The 18,565-nt window shown below is 41.4% G+C and overlaps 1 protein-coding gene and 1 long non-coding RNA gene across 3 annotated transcripts in view; one reads left to right on the top strand and one right to left on the bottom strand.

Annotated features, from left to right (window-relative positions):
- Nucleotides 1-10,187, bottom strand: part of fer1l4 (fer-1 like family member 4) — a 36,275-nt gene extending 26,088 nt beyond the window's left edge. For both annotated transcript variants that reach the window (XM_023837837.2, XM_072715712.1), the window contains exons 1-13: nt 10,012-10,187; nt 9,351-9,406; nt 6,698-6,786; nt 5,719-5,818; nt 4,873-4,967; nt 4,708-4,749; nt 4,262-4,432; nt 3,778-3,838; nt 3,559-3,690; nt 3,419-3,481; nt 3,152-3,236; nt 2,694-2,856; nt 1,202-1,385 (exon numbers count right to left, since the gene is read on the bottom strand). In XM_023837837.2, coding sequence (XP_023693605.1) covers nt 1,202-1,385; nt 2,694-2,856; nt 3,152-3,236; nt 3,419-3,481; nt 3,559-3,690; nt 3,778-3,838; nt 4,262-4,432; nt 4,708-4,749; nt 4,873-4,967; nt 5,719-5,818; nt 6,698-6,786; nt 9,351-9,406; nt 10,012-10,090 — 1,320 coding nt within the window. In that variant the 5' untranslated portion in view covers nt 10,091-10,187. The remainder of the gene's footprint in view (nt 1-1,201; nt 1,386-2,693; nt 2,857-3,151; nt 3,237-3,418; nt 3,482-3,558; nt 3,691-3,777; nt 3,839-4,261; nt 4,433-4,707; nt 4,750-4,872; nt 4,968-5,718; nt 5,819-6,697; nt 6,787-9,350; nt 9,407-10,011) is intronic.
- Nucleotides 10,188-12,796: 2,609 nt separating this feature from the next.
- On the top strand, nt 12,797-18,491 carry LOC140592324 (uncharacterized). Its single transcript, XR_011992695.1, has 2 exons — nt 12,797-12,907; nt 17,343-18,491. It is a non-coding gene; the product is annotated as an uncharacterized lncRNA (long non-coding RNA).
- The last annotated feature ends 74 nt before the right edge of the window (nt 18,492-18,565 follow it).

The following is an 18,565-nucleotide window of genomic DNA, read 5'->3' as shown; positions in this document are numbered from 1 at the left end:
ATACCTGTGGTGTTTCTCAATACCAAGAGCACAAAGATGATACTTGGCAAAATCAGTCTTGCTAACTTGTCCATGGGCATGAGCAGGACACACAGCAGGCCTGGTATAAAATATTGTATGTGCTTGTAAAGCCTTAGGGGACAGTCATTATTAAATTATTATTAGATTTAAAAAACTATATCCAATATTTCATAAATCTGATTCCAGGGTTGTCAACTCACGCACCTGGATTGGTACACATTCTGACTCACACAAGAAATCTTATGGCAAATCTATATTATTCCATTATAATTAAAATTAGCTACATCAAGAGCACGAGGGCAAAACCTACAGGCTATTTACAAGGTAATAAAACTGTTACATACTTGTAAATACGTGTGCATGTGTGTGTTTACTTGTCCAGAATTGAAAATCTCATCCCAGCCAGCTGACCAAAGTTGGCAACACTATGATATGTAGGTCATAATTTGCTGCTATAGGCATTATTCTGTCTATTCACTTCTTCCTGTCTGTCTCATGTTCTAAACTATAAGAAAGTCTGTCAATTGTTCCAAAGGAAAGTCTGCTTACAGAATTTGGGGCCACCAGCATTTTGAATTTTGTGGGATATATATTCAACAGACCCGAGGGAAATGTGTGACGGGCTTTCCTTAGCGTGTGTTTACATCAGTACTAGTTTCTAATTCTCTGAAAAAAGAATCGGGTCTCGAGGCTACTGAGGCATGCGTGCATTGGCAATGAAGTGAACAAACAGAATGACGTCATCAAGGACATAAATCATTTCAAATATTTGCCTTTTCCAAAGGCTCTTAAAGAAAGAAAATGTTCAATGCAAACATGTGGGCCACAGCCCGGTTCTCAAATAATGCTGTTTCAAGGTGTGTTCTGTGTATGTAAGTATATTTGTCGGGATGTACATGAGCCTCACAGATATGGAAAAAGATCCTGAAGTTTCCTGGAGAAAAAAAAAACTATTTTTTCACTGGACTGAGTTTATGTTATGAGTCTAAATACCTGCCAGTAAATGGCTGTTAGTCTAAGGAAAACACCAACCAGAATTACCGGATACCACTATTTGGCACCCAGCCTCCATGAGACCCATGAGTTGATCATGGATGTAACACAAACAGGCATACAAAAAAAATGGTTATGTGTCATTGTTGAGTTTCAAGCACTACCCAGACTGCCTTTGTTCTTCTACCTGCTGTCCTGCAAATGTGACCTGCACATAGGGATCAATGAACACTTTCTTTTCTCCCATCATCTTGGAGAAGCTTCCCAGGAAGCCGGCGTTCATGCTGGGCAGGCCCTCTGCCTTGTAGATCTTCAACAGGAACTTGGCCCATGGTCGTTCCACTGGCATCCTCTTGGGCAGGAGAAGGTTCCTGTTGGGGCAGCAGAGGAGGCCAATAGAGTTACAGTTTTGTTTATCATCAGTCATGTGACTTTATTTGGCTTTTGTGCGGATCTTTGCGGATTAGGGCCCGTGATTATAAGGTTGCTGGTACAAATCCCGTGGTCGGCAGAGTGATTTCACTATTGGGCCTTTGAGCAAGACTCTTAACCCCAATCGCTGGTCGATCCTGCTTCTTAAACTGTATGTCACTTTGGATAAAAGCATATCCTCTACTTACGAACGAGATACGTTCTGAACGGCCGTTCGTAACTTGAAATGTTCGTAGGTCGTTATTCAACATCATTTTAAGGGTACTCAAATCTACATGCATAAGTAAATACGTGTCATGTCCTGCTCATGCCGATCCTCCTGTGTGCCACACCCCCCTCGCTTCCTCATGCGGAATCCCCATGTCATCAGCTGTTTTCTAGTTGTGTTAATTAGTCTTGTGTATTTAAGTCCGTGTTAGAGTATGTTTCCCGAGTCCGGTCATTCTGTCACGCATTCGGCACAGGGAAGCAGCACAGGAGCTGGTGAAATCAGGTGAACACGAGGTTTATTTCGGGAAAACACACTCAGGAACATGACAACGACGTCAAGACGTTAATGACTGGACTGGGGAAACATACTCTAACGCGGACTTGAATACACAGCAACAATCAACATAACTTGAAACAGCTGGTAACATGGGGATTCCACACAAGGTAAATGAGGAGGCGTGGCACACGGGAAGCTCGGACGACCGGGGCATGACAATATGATATAAAGTCAATACATGTTTTCTTATCCTAAAACACATTACTTATGATACATAAAACAAAAATGGATAATGGATACACAGAATATTTTACAATAAAAATGAAGTAAACTTTGATCTCGAGAGCACGTCTTATCGAACTAGGATGCTGGGAGTACGCACGCTACAATGCTGCGCTGAGAGAGTAGCGGCCAGAATTCATACTAGGCGGAATTGGCGCACAGAACAAACTTTGATGTTGCGGACAGGAAATAGGAGCCTAACGAATGCAATCTGGACTTACAGTCCTCTTCGTTCGTATGTCTGAAAGTTCGTAAGTTGAAGGTTCATAGGTAGAGGAGCTTCTGTACTAAATATATTAATTTCAATGTTTGGAATGGCTTACCAATTACAATTACAATTGGTTATTGACCTTTAAAAGCCTTTATTTGATCCTTATTAGCATAAAGGTTCTACCTCATACCACCCAGTAAGGGGGGTATAAGAAATGTAGCAGCCCCCCCCAGCCCCCATGCTCAGCACGACGTAGAGAGGGCTCACTTTTCGATTTCGTCGTTCTGGCTGCCAACGCTGGGGATGCTGGGTAAGCCCATGGCGTCTCCCTTGGCTACCACACTCATGGTGCACTTGACGTAGCCTTTGACCCCCGTCCGTGTGTCCTTCGGGTCTGTGAGTGGGGCCCATTTCTGGTAAAACCGGTGGTCTGTGTTTAGAGACACATGGATATTCATTAGCATGACGACACTCATCTTTTTGCCTGTGTTGACAGTTAATCAATGTGCAAAAAATATCAACATGCAGTGTCACTTTATCCCACTGGATCATCTTTTATTCTCCATAGAATCCCTGCTGTCTATTTGTAATAAAATCCAAATAAATTAAATACACTACAATAAATATACAGTAGTAAATGTGCATGTTTAAGTGAAATATCTGCAGTGTGCTCTATTTGACTTCTTCCTTAGGTTTGACTTTCGTTACAAGTGTGGTCTGTTTACCTGGCTGGCTGTAGACTGTGCTGATGTCGATCTTAAAGTTGCCAATTCGCGTCATGAGTAATCCCAGAGTCTTTTTGTGGACAACCTGTAGGGCAAGATATGTCATTAGTATGCATGTAACTGTGGACACTGAACATTGTTTTTTAAATGAAAGACATTTGCATCATTCTGCATTTGGCTAGCATTGTTATATGTGATACAAGTTGAATGTTCATTATTAAAAACATTATTTTAATGGAAATATCTATGTATATATTTAATACTTACTGATATCTCAATTACTTTGTCGAATAAAACTTCTTGTGTCTCCTGGAATTCATACATGAAGTTCTAAAACAGAAAAAAGCAAGTCATCAGCCTTGGAATTAAAATGAAAGAGCCGGTAGCAAATGCATGAGCCACCGCACCTCATTATAAAAGGGGCAGTTTGTTGACTTCTGCGTGGTGGTGTGCTTCTTCTCCTCGCCCACCGTCACGTACACGGCCGGGTTGATGTTCACGCCCACCAGCTTCTGTGCCTCCACCACATTGATGTTCACCTAGGAGGCCAACAGGAACCAAGCTAAGGAATGCGCCCGTAGGCTGGTCCTGTGTGTGCTGATTGGCCGTCAATGTCGACGTCTTACCTGGAAGGACTGCACTTTGGGGGCAGCGGCTAGCACGTGCTTGGACAGCGGTCTGCAGCGACTGCGAGGGAAGAGCATGCAGCTCGTTTCAGCCCAACCTCTTTAAAAGAAACTCATGCTGGCCAACTGCCTACAGCTCTTCACAAATGCTATCTTGCCAATCATCCCTCCATCCATCCATTTTCTATACCCACTTGTCCTATTCAGGGTCTTAACTTTCACTCACACAGGCACACCTATAGACAATTTGGTAACAATTAACCTCAGCATGTTTTTGGACTGTGGGGGGAAACTGGAGTACCCAGAGGAAACCCCACGATGACACAAGGAGAACATGTCCAGAGGTCCCAGAGATCCCAGATTTGTGAGGCAACAGTGCTAACCACTGTGCCACCATGTTACTTGCCAATCAGATTTCACAAAAAACTAGTTTAGCAGTAACTGAAATATGGGAAGGACTGCCAGGAGCAACAACATGGCCTACCTGAGGATGGATGTGAGAGTCATGTTGGCAATCTCGATGTCCGCTGTGTCATAGTCATCATCGTCGTCATCGTCGTATTCTTCGTCATCATCATCACCGTTCTTCAGAAGGCTGCGGCCCAGCCTCCTCGTCTGCCGGTCCAGCAGATTCGGCCGCCCGATCTGCTTGGAACTAGGTGCCGAGAGTCCGTAATGAGACAGAGAATCAGGCAGAGATGGGGGGATTTAAGAGGTACAGCAAAGGTCCTCCTTTAAATAAAGGAGTGAGATGTTGAATGTCGTTTGAAATTTGGATTAGAATATCCATTCCAACAGACATGGAGAGAACATGCAGACTCCACATGCTAATCCTGGAGCCGCGAGGCTAGTGTTAGCTGCCATGTTACAAAACCATGAAATCAAACAATGTTAAGCTAAAGTTTCCACATTAAAAAAAAATCTACTTACCCTGGTTCAAAGATGCCAGAATTTTGGATTACAAGTCCAGGCCTAAGAGAGGGTGAATTAAGAAGGACAATTTGTTAAGATCTCCATGGAAGTATGGCGTTCATGGACACACTCACACCCAGGAGTGCTTAAGACGCCTGTCCAGCACAAAGAGCAGTCTCTCACTCATCTCCATCCTCTGCGCTGACAAACTCTTCTATCTCCCAGCCTCCAGCTGCCCCCTGCACAGGGTGGTACCGCACCTCCAGCTCAATGTACATCTGAATGTCAAACACGAAGACACAAGACAGCCTTCAGGACTAAAATATGCTTCACACTCGCCACAATTCAGTGGTCATTAAAAATAAAAAAAACATTATCACGCAAACCCCTACAGCCTTTTATTCACAACAGGAACACAACGGCTTAAAAAAATCATCCAAGTATCCAAGAGGAATATCAAACACAATCTCTTGTGCTGGAGCTGCCAATGTCCATTTTAAAATGACTCATTTACACACTGCAATGATCATATGATTGTAGTGTAGCGATCTTCTATTATTGATAATGTCATTCAGATGGGTTTTATTAAACACATAGGTTTATTCTAACCATGGGCTACTCCGATTAAGTCACAATGTCTTATATAGATATAAGATATATAGATATACTGTAAGATCACCTAATCTGTTTTTTAATTAATGTGCATGATGATACGTGATGATAGATTGGATGACAATTACACTGGTATTTTATCTCACAGTCAGTCACTGAAGTAGAATGAACTGCCAGGGGAAATGAGCAATTACTATAATTAGAACAGAAACACATGCTGCTTGATTTAATGCACAATGACGGATTGTCATTTTTATTCAGTATTTTTAAAAGTTATGCACTTCACTGAACATTACCTTTCTATTACTGAACATCCTCTGTTGTGATTTAAACCTGCAAATAGTTTAAGTTTTACCACAAACCCTGTTCCTGTCAAAAGACCTATTCCTAAACTACTGTGTTTCCATGGTGACTTACATCCGTCAGGCTGTAGTTGCTGTCAATCAGAGGTTCCCGCAGCAACAGTCTCCCAGAAGCCACTACATGCTGAAGGCTGATGACCAGTTTCCCTAACAACCTGAGAAGGACAGCCACAATCCCATAAGCCCACAAAACATGCGACAGTCTGGTGCATTCACATTTCATTAGTGGTTACAGGGTAGCTGTAGCTGTAGCTGGTTGCATAGTGGTCCCACTGCTTTGTAGCAAAATAACACGGCCTATTACTGGGCTGCAGTTTCTTTTTTCATACAGTTTTAATACTTCAGCACCTTGCTAGGCACCAACCATATTGTCAAAAACTCTTCTCCCACAGATACAACAGACCAAGAATACTTGCTCAATTGGGAATCGTTATATAAAAGTAGGATATCGGTCAACAAGTGATGATATCTCAGGTAGGTGCACTCTACTGCTTAACAAAACTCAAAACTGAAATCTTTAACATTAATTAAGATGGAAGCTACCTAAAAAGACACGGTAAACAAAAAAGCTTTGTGGCTCCTGTCCGTTGATGGCTTGCAGCATGATTTTATAGACATAAAGTCTATAAAATAAGGTAATTATGTGTGGGATTTCATTAGGGCTCATAATTCAGGTCATTTTTCAACACATTATGGGTCTAATTACACTGATGGATCATTTTCAAGTGCAGCAGTTGATATTGCTTTTTAATGTTTACCTGTTTAATAGTCACTTTAGCCCTGGGGCAGATTAATGCATCCAATGCCTATATCCTGGGCCCAGGCAAACATCAGGAAGCCCCCACCTCCAAGCTGGTGTCCACTCCAGGCCCCACCATGATTTTTATCATAAAAGCTGTTTATCTACTGACCTACCAAGTCTATTTACTGATTGAGTTCCTATGCTACCTACTCCTCTACAGATAATTTAATGAAGTAGAATGGAGGAAAGTGGTAGAGTGGGCCAATCAGAGTGCTCAGTGCACGGGCCTGACCTGTTGCTGAAGACTCTGCTGCTGTTAAAGACACTGATGGAGAGCATCTCGTCTTTGACAACCTTCCCATAGTGAGGCCACCTAAATTGCTGGAGGGGCACATAAAATAATCACAGTTCTGATTCACTTGTACAGCAATACCATCCATGATAGCCTGACCGCAAACTGATTGTTTCCAAGCAATTCTTTTTCTGTCTTATAAGTGCCAGGCACAATATCAGATAAAACATGAAATATGTTATAACCAAAAAAACAGAAAAACTGAACAGGTTGAACATAAGGGTAACAATGCAAGCTCATGATCATTGTTACGTGTATGCTTGTGGTCTGTGTTTGTTTTAGGTGGTTCCCCAATGTCCTGTGCTAATGATGATTGACATCGCCTCAGACCACTCAACAAACTGCTAGGGGCTGGGTGGGTGGAGCCTGGCCCTATCTATATGCTGGCTGAGGAAGACTGCAGCGATTGCCCTTTTGGCTGTCATCCATGCTGGTGTTGGGAGTGTGGATGCGTGCTGTAGGATGTGTGCATCTACATTGCTTTTGATGGCAGTAGTTATATAATGTTGCTACATTACCTCGGCAGGTGGAGATAGAGAGAATGTGTGTGCATCTACATATTGCCTGTAGGGATGTTGTGTCTAGACACACTAGATAGTGGGTGAGCATCACCCCTTGTAATTTTGAGTAGGGTTAGGCAGAATGGCGTAGCTCTGGACCGATGTTAGTCTAGGCTAGTGTTCTCTGTGGAAATGAGCAATTATCGTTTTTCTTTTCTTTCCTTTACTGCCATGCTAGCTACCCTCCTTGGTGGGTTGCATAGCTGCTGTCTTGCACATATTTCCTGTGTGGTCTTGTGGGCTCCCCAGTACGCAGACCTGTCTCCCTCAGATATATGTTCCCCCCTGCCCTGGACCAGGGGATTTTAACAATCATCATTAGTTAATGATCTACTGCAATGCATTCTGAAGACATATGGGGGCACTGTGTGGCTCTGTGGGCTAAGACTCTTCTGAGTAAGCAAGGCCTCAATTAACCCCCAATCGCTGACCCTGCACTTTCAATTGCACGTCGCTTTGGATAAAGTGGCTACTCAATAAATGTAAATCAATACATGTATTCACACTCTGAGAAACGATTCTAATATCGTAAAACTGCGAGTCTGTTTTCCTAAATATTACATAATGTCTAACTAAGTTTTTTGTTTACTCTCCAGATTGAGAAGACTGAATCAAATCCTTGTGATTTCAAATAGACTAGATGTCTGTAACTAGGTCATCTGACACTTTTATGATGGCTACTGTGTCAACAGAACAATTGCTTCAGCATCATGTTGAACTTTAAGGAAGGGGGGCTGCTGTTATTAGAAAAGACTGCAAAGGTTGCCATGGGAACGGGTGTTTGCCATGAGGGAGGTGCATGTGCTGGTTAGCAGGTGAGATCCAGGAAGGCCAGTGACTCACTGAGGAAGGTGCAGTTTGGGACAAAGTGAACTCACGTCATACATATGTTTTCCTTGTAGTTGTGTAAGCCATGCATGTCAAATGTTTGTTATCCTTGTTGTGCTCTATGTCTTGATGCCATTAGCATGAAAAAGAAACGAATCCCTAGAAGGCATATATAGATATTACCTCATTTAATTTTATTTTAAGAATGAACATATGTGCAATCTAAATCAAAACCATGTGCATATTTATGTTAAACACCATAAGATTATTTTTTCCAAAAGTAATGCTGTAGTAGATCTATTCGATGTGTAATCAGGACCAGTAATTACAAGAATGGGTAATGATTATTAATGCTTTAACTGTCTGCTAATAATTATACATACTTTACATTTGCACCTCATTAACCCTTCTCAGCCGGCAGGCACTCAAAACCATTGCAAAGTGGAAGGATTCAACTGGAATATTGTAATGAAGATAAAAACATAAGGAATTCCCCTTGGAGGAGGCCTTAAATTAGTATTACTATTTCAGGTGCAAGATTACAATCTGATCAACTCAAATGTCAATAAGAACACCTTGACAGCTTTTGAAGAAAAAAACAGAGAGGGTGTGACTGGGAATGTGCTTTGTATAAATGTTAAAGTGCTTCTTGACCATTCTGAATCATCCCAGTTAAACCACACCCCAGAACGAGCATGACCCAAACTATGAAGTTTCTCATATGCTAACCATCTCTTTTGCAAAACTGTAAACTAAAAATCATTGACAAGGAATTGTACTATATATATATATATATATATATATATATATATATATATATATATATATATATATATATATATATTAATGTAATATGTAAATAATGTAAAATTGTTAATGTACTGCCCAAATAGCAGGTTAGGATGCTATGTCCATGATCAGAAGGTCGCCAGTTCAAATCCCAGTGTGGACAGAGTGGTCCTGTGTGCAAGGCCCTTAATTCCAATAGCACCAACAACTGTCTGACCCCGATTTCTCAATTGTACGTTGCTTTTGATTAAAGGGTCTGCTAAATATGTAAATGTAGCAAAAATCAGTGAAAGGTGATATAATAGGCACTGTGGCAGATATTAATACTTAGTAAGACATTTAAAAAAGCGCACACACAACATGTGACAGGTGAATCAACAGTAACAGCCAGCAAAGCTGGAGGAGGCTTACAGTACCTCATTGAAGATGGCCACATTTTCACACTGCAGGATCTTGGTTTTGTATGTGAAGTCTTATATGGAAATAAACACAAATGGGGGAAATGCCTCAACAATGGTAATCGCTAAAAGGATGTCTGAAATCACAGCTTCCATATCAAACCAGCATGTAGCCAAGGTGAGTGAGCAGTTCAGCACTGCTCTGGAATGCTTTGAACAGCAGTAAAACAACATCATGATATTCTGAAACATTCGGCTCATATTGCCAGACAGCTTGTGATAATGTCCTACTGTGTGTCATTCAAAATGTGAATTTGACACTGGCCACCTTACCATAACTACAACTTAATCTCCAAAAATATTAAATACTAATACTTACAAGTATAACAGGATTTCCTGAACATTTTACCAGAATCAGCATTTTCATTTGTAAATACACAAAAGATTAATTAATGGAGAAACAGAAACCTAAAGTTTCTACTAAAAAATTAGCAAGTCCGTTAAGCTAGAGAGAGCCTGATAAGCATTAACAATGACACTACATCATACTGCATAATATTATAACCAAAACATAAAAGAAAAAAGTCATCGACACATGGAGAACCATCTTAATGTTGATGCATATTAGCTGAGGAATTGCCATACATTATGTAATATGTGGGAGAGCAGGGCCACTTACCTCTGAAGGTCAGCTCTACTTTGCGATCATATTTCCCTGGCAGATTGGTGATCTTCTTTAAATGAACAGTGATAGACATGTTGATGGCTGTAGCCTCACATGCATCATACAGCTGGCCTCCCGATACAGTCGAGCTGCAAACTCACTGCACTGACTGCTTCAGAGAGGCTGGACTGTGTCGCTGTCACTAGCTGTATTCACTCTGTAAATAATTTCTTATGGAGGAGATCCCACATTTCTGGGAGTGGCTAGCCCTGCTTCAAGGAAGCCAGGGTGCTTGACATATTTCATGTTTTGCATTAACTCAGTACTGATACTTGATCATTGTTGAGGGGGTTGGTTTGTGGTTCAGACAGGCAGCTAGATGGGTTATGGACATGTGATGGATTGGCGTCCCATCCAGTTGTACCTTAGCCTCATGCTTTACACAGCCTAAGATAGACTTAAGGTCCCCCTCTACCTCTAACCAGGAAACACTGTTAGTAGATGGATAGATAAATATCCCATTTTGAACCTCCAGTCTCACTTATAAAGCATTTGGAGAACTAGAAGACATTACATGTACAGGCTAATGAGAAGCCCAGCAATAAAATTTGAAATCAAATTCTTGGATCTAACATTAAATTGAGGTACACGTACAACATACACACCTGTGGAACTTCATGCAGGGTTTATTGCCATTGCGTTTGGCAGCCTCACATTACCAAGAACTTTTTTCTAGATCCCTTTGTCTCCCTTTGAAACAACATTCTGTGGTGTAAAATTGCCTGGTGCAACTTATTTGACATCCCATCCAGTGTGTACCCTTTGCTGCCTGGGATAGTCTCCAGGCCCTGAATCTCACCTGAGCAACAGAAAAGTGAGGGAAATTGGAAACAAATATGCTGTCAAGGAGTTAACTAGGCATATGTGTAGCTAAACTGAGCTTCCAGTGAATTTTAAGCAGTATTAGGGCAGGAGCTATACAACAGCTAAATAACAACCCAACTACTACTAACAAATCAAGAACCTAACAAGATTTTTTCATTGCAGTATTTGGGATGAGTACACTGTACTTTTCATGCTTGCCCGCAGACCCTGGCAGTTTTCTGCTGCAGTTTGTTGCTGTGGTTCTCTATTCAGGCCTCTGATAACCAAAGGACTAATAGCTCTTCGCAAATCTCTAATAAACAGGCCCAGTAGCTTAACTCAGCACCTACACCCACCAGCTTTGTAAAGCATGCCAGGGTGGCACAGTGGGATGCCTACTCTCAGGTAGGGGTTTGAATCCCAGACCTGGGGTTCTGGTTTCTTTGCTTGGTTCCAAACCATGAAGTTAGATCATGGGATAGACTGCACATTCATTGTGAGCCTGTATTGGATAGGTGGACCCATGGGAGTCAAAAACCTGATTCAGAGTTGGCTTGTAGGGCAAAATGTTCACTCAGTGTCCTCACACTTCCAGGATTAGGAGTGTTTGCATCTGGAGCTCTCTCCAGATTTCGTGTCTTATAGGGCTTAGTGTTCATACCCTGTGATGAACTGCCACCCACCCCGGGAACCTTGCATCTGGTGCTTCCATCTGGTTAGCTCCAGGCTTCTGATGGGTGGATGGATGGGTAGTTTACCATATGCTTATGAAATGTGTTTAGGCATTCTTTGGTGGGAAATGGCTTCTGTCCTCAGCAGTGCCTTCTTTGGGCTACAAACCTTGATGAATGGTTTCTACATCTCAGCTGCCAGTGTGAATTTGTTACAGTGAATGTTTATTTACCTATGACTTTTTGTACTGAAGCTCGAGTATTGAATTTACCTGAATCTCATGAAATAGTCAGAGACAGATTTCTGTATGATCTATTCTATACTTTATTTAGCAAGGTCTACAAAAGAACTAGAAATAGTTCAGGGCTCAAATAAGAAAAAGAATATCTTAACTCAGGAAAAAGAACATTTAGCTGAAAAGACATTCTCATTATTACAGAATTAGCTGTAAACATTAACACAAGTACTAGTAGATCATAACAAGGAGGTCAATTTGAAAGTACCTGTAGGTATATTACCTCTGTGCTGTCAAATTTCATTTCCTAAAGTCAAGCAATGAAAGGCAAACAATTCTATAGCTATAAGGAGAAGTGACTTACAGTAGCTGTAGTATTTCTTTTGTTAAACATGTCATGCTTCAACTAATGTTACAATTAACATCATGATGTACTGCAAGTAGCTCGGTGAGAGTTTCCTGTATGATACTGATAGTAAGAAACATATTAATAAACAAATTCCCACCACAATAAAAAATAATTATAGAGAGCCAGATATGCCAAAAGAAATCAGGCCAATTCTGGTTGACTTACAGTATTTTCCAGTCTGCTAAAATATCAGCTAAATAAGAATAGAGATAAAATGTGCTTAAACCTAAATGATGGATTGAAACTGACAAATGGCTACAGAGATTGATTCATTTTATTGTTTATGACAGGGGTGCAGCTGGCTGCATAGCACGATCCCAGTTAATCACAAAAGATTCCTTCGAACACTAGGTACAGTGGCATCGGACTGCGAGTAATGGTGGGCCTGATTAACCAGGACCCTGGCCGGGTGGGAGACGCTCCAAAAGCACCAGAAATAATTTCATTGTGGTTTCTACTTTTAATTCTTTCTGTTATTATAGGGAAAAAAGTCATATCTTACATGATATGTTCTGCTTGTTTGCCTGTTTCCTTTATCTGCGTATCTCCCTGCTCCCTGCCTTCTCGTCCCGCCTCCCCCGCATAAAAAGCAAAAGTAGTTTGATCCTCATGTGCATGTAAATAATGAATGCTGCCAGTGGCTTTCGCTAACTCTGAATCCAAAACGAAGAATAAGCGCAAGGACAGCAGAGAGCTAAACATAAAAGAGACAAGTTTCTTTCAGAAAACAGGTGAGCTTAAAGCGCCAAACAATAAATACATTTTGTGCAGCTACTAACTACTGTGTCCAGGGCCCAATTTGTTATGCAACGCCCCTGTACTCGAGGGGAACTTTTGTTCTGAGTCCATCCTCTGCCGACGATTGGAAAGATAAATGTGACACTGCGGGGTTGGTCAGCCGGGCTAATTATGCAGTTTCCTGCACGCTTTTCACCACACGGCACGTATCTTTAAAAAGTATAAATAAATTTTTGCAATTGGTGTGTTTATGTTGCTGATACATAAAAAAAGTAATTTTGAGCCCTGAGATATAATGTTAGTACCAATGGTCATTTTCATTCAAACATGGATTTTTAACATCATGATTTTTTTATATATTATTGCGAGGCTGAAGCTGGGGACAGAGAATCGCCCCCACCTCCTAAAAGTCTTAAACATACATCATGGCCAAGATGCCTTACCCTGATAAGTCTTTTACTGTAATGGTAATGTACAGTCACCCCATGAATATGAACATTTGCAAATAATAGCTGTACTTGAATAACTGTGCTTCACTTTTAAAAGTGTAGGGACTGTATAGGGCAAGGGGGACATATATCCTTTTTTAACATATAATAATTATATGTTATTTACTTTAGCTGGGCCCCACATTTTTGTAATGTTTTCTATGCCCTTGTTCACAATTCTTAATACAGCAGTCATGATCTGCCCCCTTTTATATGTCAGTTCCCCGTTTAGCTAGCAGGTGTTGCTTGTCATCCCGTTTGGTGCTCTTTGTGTTTCTCTTGTTCCCTGGGCTGCTGCATGACTTGAGTAGGCGGCTATGTCATCCAGGCTTCCCTTAGTGTTACAGTATTTTCTTTGTTAATTTTGTATTTGTGTATTTGTGTTATTGTTTGTTGTTTTTGCTCCCTGTTCAGTTCTTGTAGTAATGTTCAGTTGCCCTTGTTTTCCATTCTCCCTTGGTGTTTGACTCTTTGTCTGTTCACATGTGCATCTCCATGTCCATCCATAACAGCAGCAACCTTATGCCTAAATAAAGCCAAGATGTCTAGGTCCCAGATCTTTTTTTTTAACTATTTTTTTTTACCAATGTCATTTGGTAAATTCAAAAATATTTCAATTTAACTGTTCACAGCCAACTTGTCAAATTTTTAACAAATATAAATTGTAATATTTATGTGAAACATATTTATTTAGATATGTCACTCTAATTAATCATTAATGTTGGCATCTTGACACGCACAGCTCTGGGGTCCTCTGGAAGTTTGGCAATAGAACAGAGTAGGAGTAGAGTACGAGTGTACAGGTAATGTATCATACGTATAAACCATATGAATGACATAGCTGCCTTAACATTTTATTTTTGTACAAAGTCTGCAAACAAGACATAAATGATGATGTATAATATTATAGCTTTAAAAGGTATAATTGTGTATTAAGACACACTCTCTGATGGGCCACATAACTGGCCACGTCGCCCTAGTGGCATAGAATTAAAGAAATATGTTGAATGTCCCCCTGTCACTGTGATGATTTGGGAGGTAGTAATTGTCCGGCTTCACTACTCACGATTTGGTGGAGTACCTCCAAGTCCACCTAGCAGACATACATATGAGGTGATTGAAGTGTGGATCGATTCTGACCGTGTGTGGACTAATCATCCTGAGATTCAGATATGTTGTCCATGATTCACCTATAATATTATTGTATTAAAGTTGAACTGCATAAGCATGTTTTTTTTCTTACTGATCACTTATATAACTTGTTTTTCACAAATGACTTGTTTCTCCTGAAAGGAGTATCCTTATCTGGGATGCTTACCATGTTTTTCTGAGGGGCTTTCCTGAGGACAAGGAAAGGTGTTGCCCAATATGTTTTGCACACCATTGATCGGTGTATGAGATAGATCTTCAGACAGAAGGGAAAGCATTGCTCAAGGACACTTGTCTTATTATCTCTGATTGGAACCACACCTAGCGGTCGGTGTGTGGAAGGCTTGCCCATCCTCGGGAGGAGGGGGACGCATTGACTATGGAAACTTGTCTTATCATTTCTGATTGAAACTACAAGCACTACTCATACGAAATTGGAAATTTGAGAACGCATTGCCTGAGGGGAGGGGGTGAGCCTGGCCAGCTCATCAAGGAAGGGGGAGATCTCAGTGTTGACCGGAGCTCAGCCGTGGGATAGAGCGCGCGTCACCCGGCACTTTCTTGGGACTCACATGTTGGTCTCCTGCCAGGACTGAAAAGGGCTCCCCAGTCCGTGTGTGAAGGTGGGTGATGATGGCACGTCCGAGTATGAATAGCTTGCAACTGCTTGTGCATTTAATTGATTATTGGGGTTAATTATCACTGCTTGTGGTAATAATTTGCATTTCATATATATATATATATATATATATATATATAAAATCATTTGTATCTTTGTACCTATTATTATTATTGGCTATGATATAATACTATTTGATATCACTGAACCTCGGTCCAGATTCTGCATAGCAATAACTGGGGAGGTCAGGGACCTGCAAAGCAGTGAGCAGGGAGCTCTGAGGCCAGAAGAACAGTTGGAAGTTCAGGGCTGGGAGTTTTGCCATAAACAGGGATGAGGGCCGTGCGTGGAGCCACAGGTGCTGACAAACCAGAATCAGGCCATCGCTGGGACCACAGGTCTTCTGCATGAACACGGGTGAAACTCGAGTCAGAGATTCGGTCTCACCTGGGCCAGCTGTGGGCAGCACAGCGTATCCTGGGTAAAGAGTCTAGGACTCTGGGGCAGCAGCAGAGGAACCAGGGTCCGGCGATGTAGCAGCAAAAGGCTGGTGAGGTAGCAGCGGCTTGTCGCTGTAAGAATATGGCGGGCGGAGCAGTTTCTCCCTGTGGGACAGTAGTGGCTGAATTGGCTTCTTCTTGCAGGCAAGTGGCTGACGGAGCCTCTGTATCTCCATCAAGGTGTCCCTGATCTGTACTGCTTCCCAGGGTTCTGATGTAGGGCTGAGCCCTAAACAGAAACTGTTGTGCATCCATGAGCACAAAGACGTGTGTCGCCTGAGATCAGTCATTCTGTAATGAACGGGAAAGGGACACACTAAGCACAGCCTTTCCGGTTTCTGGCACTCAACTACATGTGGTGGCCAAACATGGATGCTGAGGTTGAGTCTCTGGTGGCGGCTTGTGCTGTCTATCAGGAGAACAGACAGCCCAAGGGGGCAACCTCGCACCTATGGGAAGTTCCAGACAGACCGTAAAAAGGATCCATGCTGACTATGCTGATCCATGGATGTCCCTAATCCTGGTAGATTAATACGCCAAGTGGATCGAGGCACACGCAGGGAGGTGATCCACATCAGCCTTAACCACTGAGTGTCTGAGGTTTAGGTTCAGTCAGCATGTTATGCCTGAAATAGTGGTCTCTGATAATGGTAGCTGCTTCACCGGTGAAGAATTCCAAGAATCCACTTCATCCTTACGCACTATCCAGAGAATATTACAGAAACCTAAGCTAAAAATCAGGATTTCAGAAGCACAGAGAGTGAGAGGTAAAGTTAAACGAGGGCAGGCAACCGCTGACAGGTTTCTTTCAGAAAACAGGTGAGCCTAAAGTGCCAAACAGTGACTATGGTGTAGTACCATGTTACCTTGAAAACAAGCTAAATTTGATCAGATTCCAAGTGTAAAGTCCTCATTTAACCACAATATGATTGATGAAGCATGCACACCTTATCTGTTTATATTGTGCTTTATTTTTTTCTTTTGAATTACATTGTTTCAAACAGAGACTAACCAGTGTAAGAGACTAAGTGTATGTGTAATCCTCTTATAGCAAGATATATAATTTAAAACGCTCAATGATTGTCAGGTATTTGTTGATTAAATAATACAATATTAATTAGTTATTCATTGTTATTAATGTCAATGCTTCAAAAAAAAAAGCACTGTGGCTGGTTGAAAAAGATGACTAATGTCTATGAAGTGCGATGCGACCTTTGTAAAAAAAAAAATCATCAAACTGGAAACAATGGGCTCTAAAGCCATCGACTCACATATCAGGGGAGAGAAGCACAAGCGTTTTGTCGAAAGTCGGACAACAACTGTCCCCATTCAGTTGCTTGCCAGTCCTGCAAGTACAACCTCTACAGATAGGCTTACACCCGCTTTGGCAGTGTCTCCGGATCCCACGACAAGCAACGTCTTCAGTACATTCTCCTCAACCGACACACTGACAGCAGAAGTGCTATGGGCTTTGCAAACGGTTAGCCGACATCACTCCTATACATCCAATGATGTCATTCACACTGTGGTGAGCAATTTGCTGGGACATAGTTAGTAATTGTATGAGGTTGTGGCCCACATACCCTTCACAGCTCATTCAAGACTGGTTTTGAAGTGTGGATGGTGGAGAAAGTGCTCAAAACACTACATTTTCTTTTCCACTCTGCACCAGCCAGAAGAGAGGACTTCACAGCTGCAACATCATCCTCAAGATTCCCTCTACAGTACCTTTCTGTGGCCATCGGTGGCTCGAAAATTTGCCAGCTGTCGAACGAGCATTGGAAGTCTGACCCTCTATTGTGAAATATGTGGACCTGGTGAAGTCAAAATAGGTGAAAAATCCAGGGACATCTTCTTTGGACTGCATTTGTGAAGCCTGAATGGATCCCCTTCTTCAGGCCAAACTACATTTTTTCATGGTCCTATCACAAGCATTTCAACCATTTCTGGCTAAAAACCAGAGAGGTGTTCCCATGATGCTCTTTATTTTGAAGAACTTGGCAGATTTGATCTGGGTAAATATTCACCACCACAGTAACAACAGCAATAAATGAACATGCAAACACGCACATGTGAACTTTACTCTAATTTTATTTTCAGACTCTCCTTCAACGCTTCATCATTAATTTCATTACCTAAGACACTGTTAGAGTCAAAAGACAGACCAAAAGCTATTGCATTTGTTATCACACACAAATCGCATTGGGGAAATGCATTATTTTCATGGATGTCCATTATCTCAAAAACTAGAACCAATTCAGCAAAAGTAATGTGATTTTTGAATTCAGCACCCACAAAATACCCTAAATCCATTCAAAAAACCTTGGCACCTGAAAAAGAATTTTTTTTTTTTTTTGTAGATCTGTGTAATAAATATATTATGTATTTTTCTTAGAACGGGTTCTGTGGGTGGTTGGGGACGGCCAGGGCACGCTACTGTGCCTGGGGCCCAAAGTTTGATGCCACACCCTACATAGATGTGTTCAGTGGTCATGGACCACACCAAGTTTACATTGAGTAGATCACCCATCCATATTCTGCTCATCTGCTGTCATAAATTTAAGCTAAATGCTTCAGCAAAAGACCGGCTTTATTTACAAAGATCAGGTGAACCATTACCTTGCCTCATATATGTGGTACATAGCAGTGGAGGATGTAGACATTTGTGAATAGCATTCTGTCATGGTTTTCGTGAAAATGCGCTTTGGACAGAAAGGTCTGATAAATAAGCCACCAATCATTTGGAGCAGGGAAATGTGTTATTTTGGATTGTAAAATAATGATTTAACAAACGATATGTAATAAATCATGTGGAATCATGTACAGATGTTTTCCCATATTTCGTTATCCAAATGGCTAATTGACTACAAAGGTTCTCTTTGTGAAACACAGAGT

This window comes from Paramormyrops kingsleyae, chromosome 8, assembly GCF_048594095.1.
Source record: "Paramormyrops kingsleyae isolate MSU_618 chromosome 8, PKINGS_0.4, whole genome shotgun sequence".
NCBI lineage: Eukaryota > Metazoa > Chordata > Actinopteri > Osteoglossiformes > Mormyridae > Paramormyrops > Paramormyrops kingsleyae.
The sequence above is the reverse complement of the archived record's forward strand: the minus strand, read 5'-3'. Positions and strand labels throughout refer to the sequence as shown.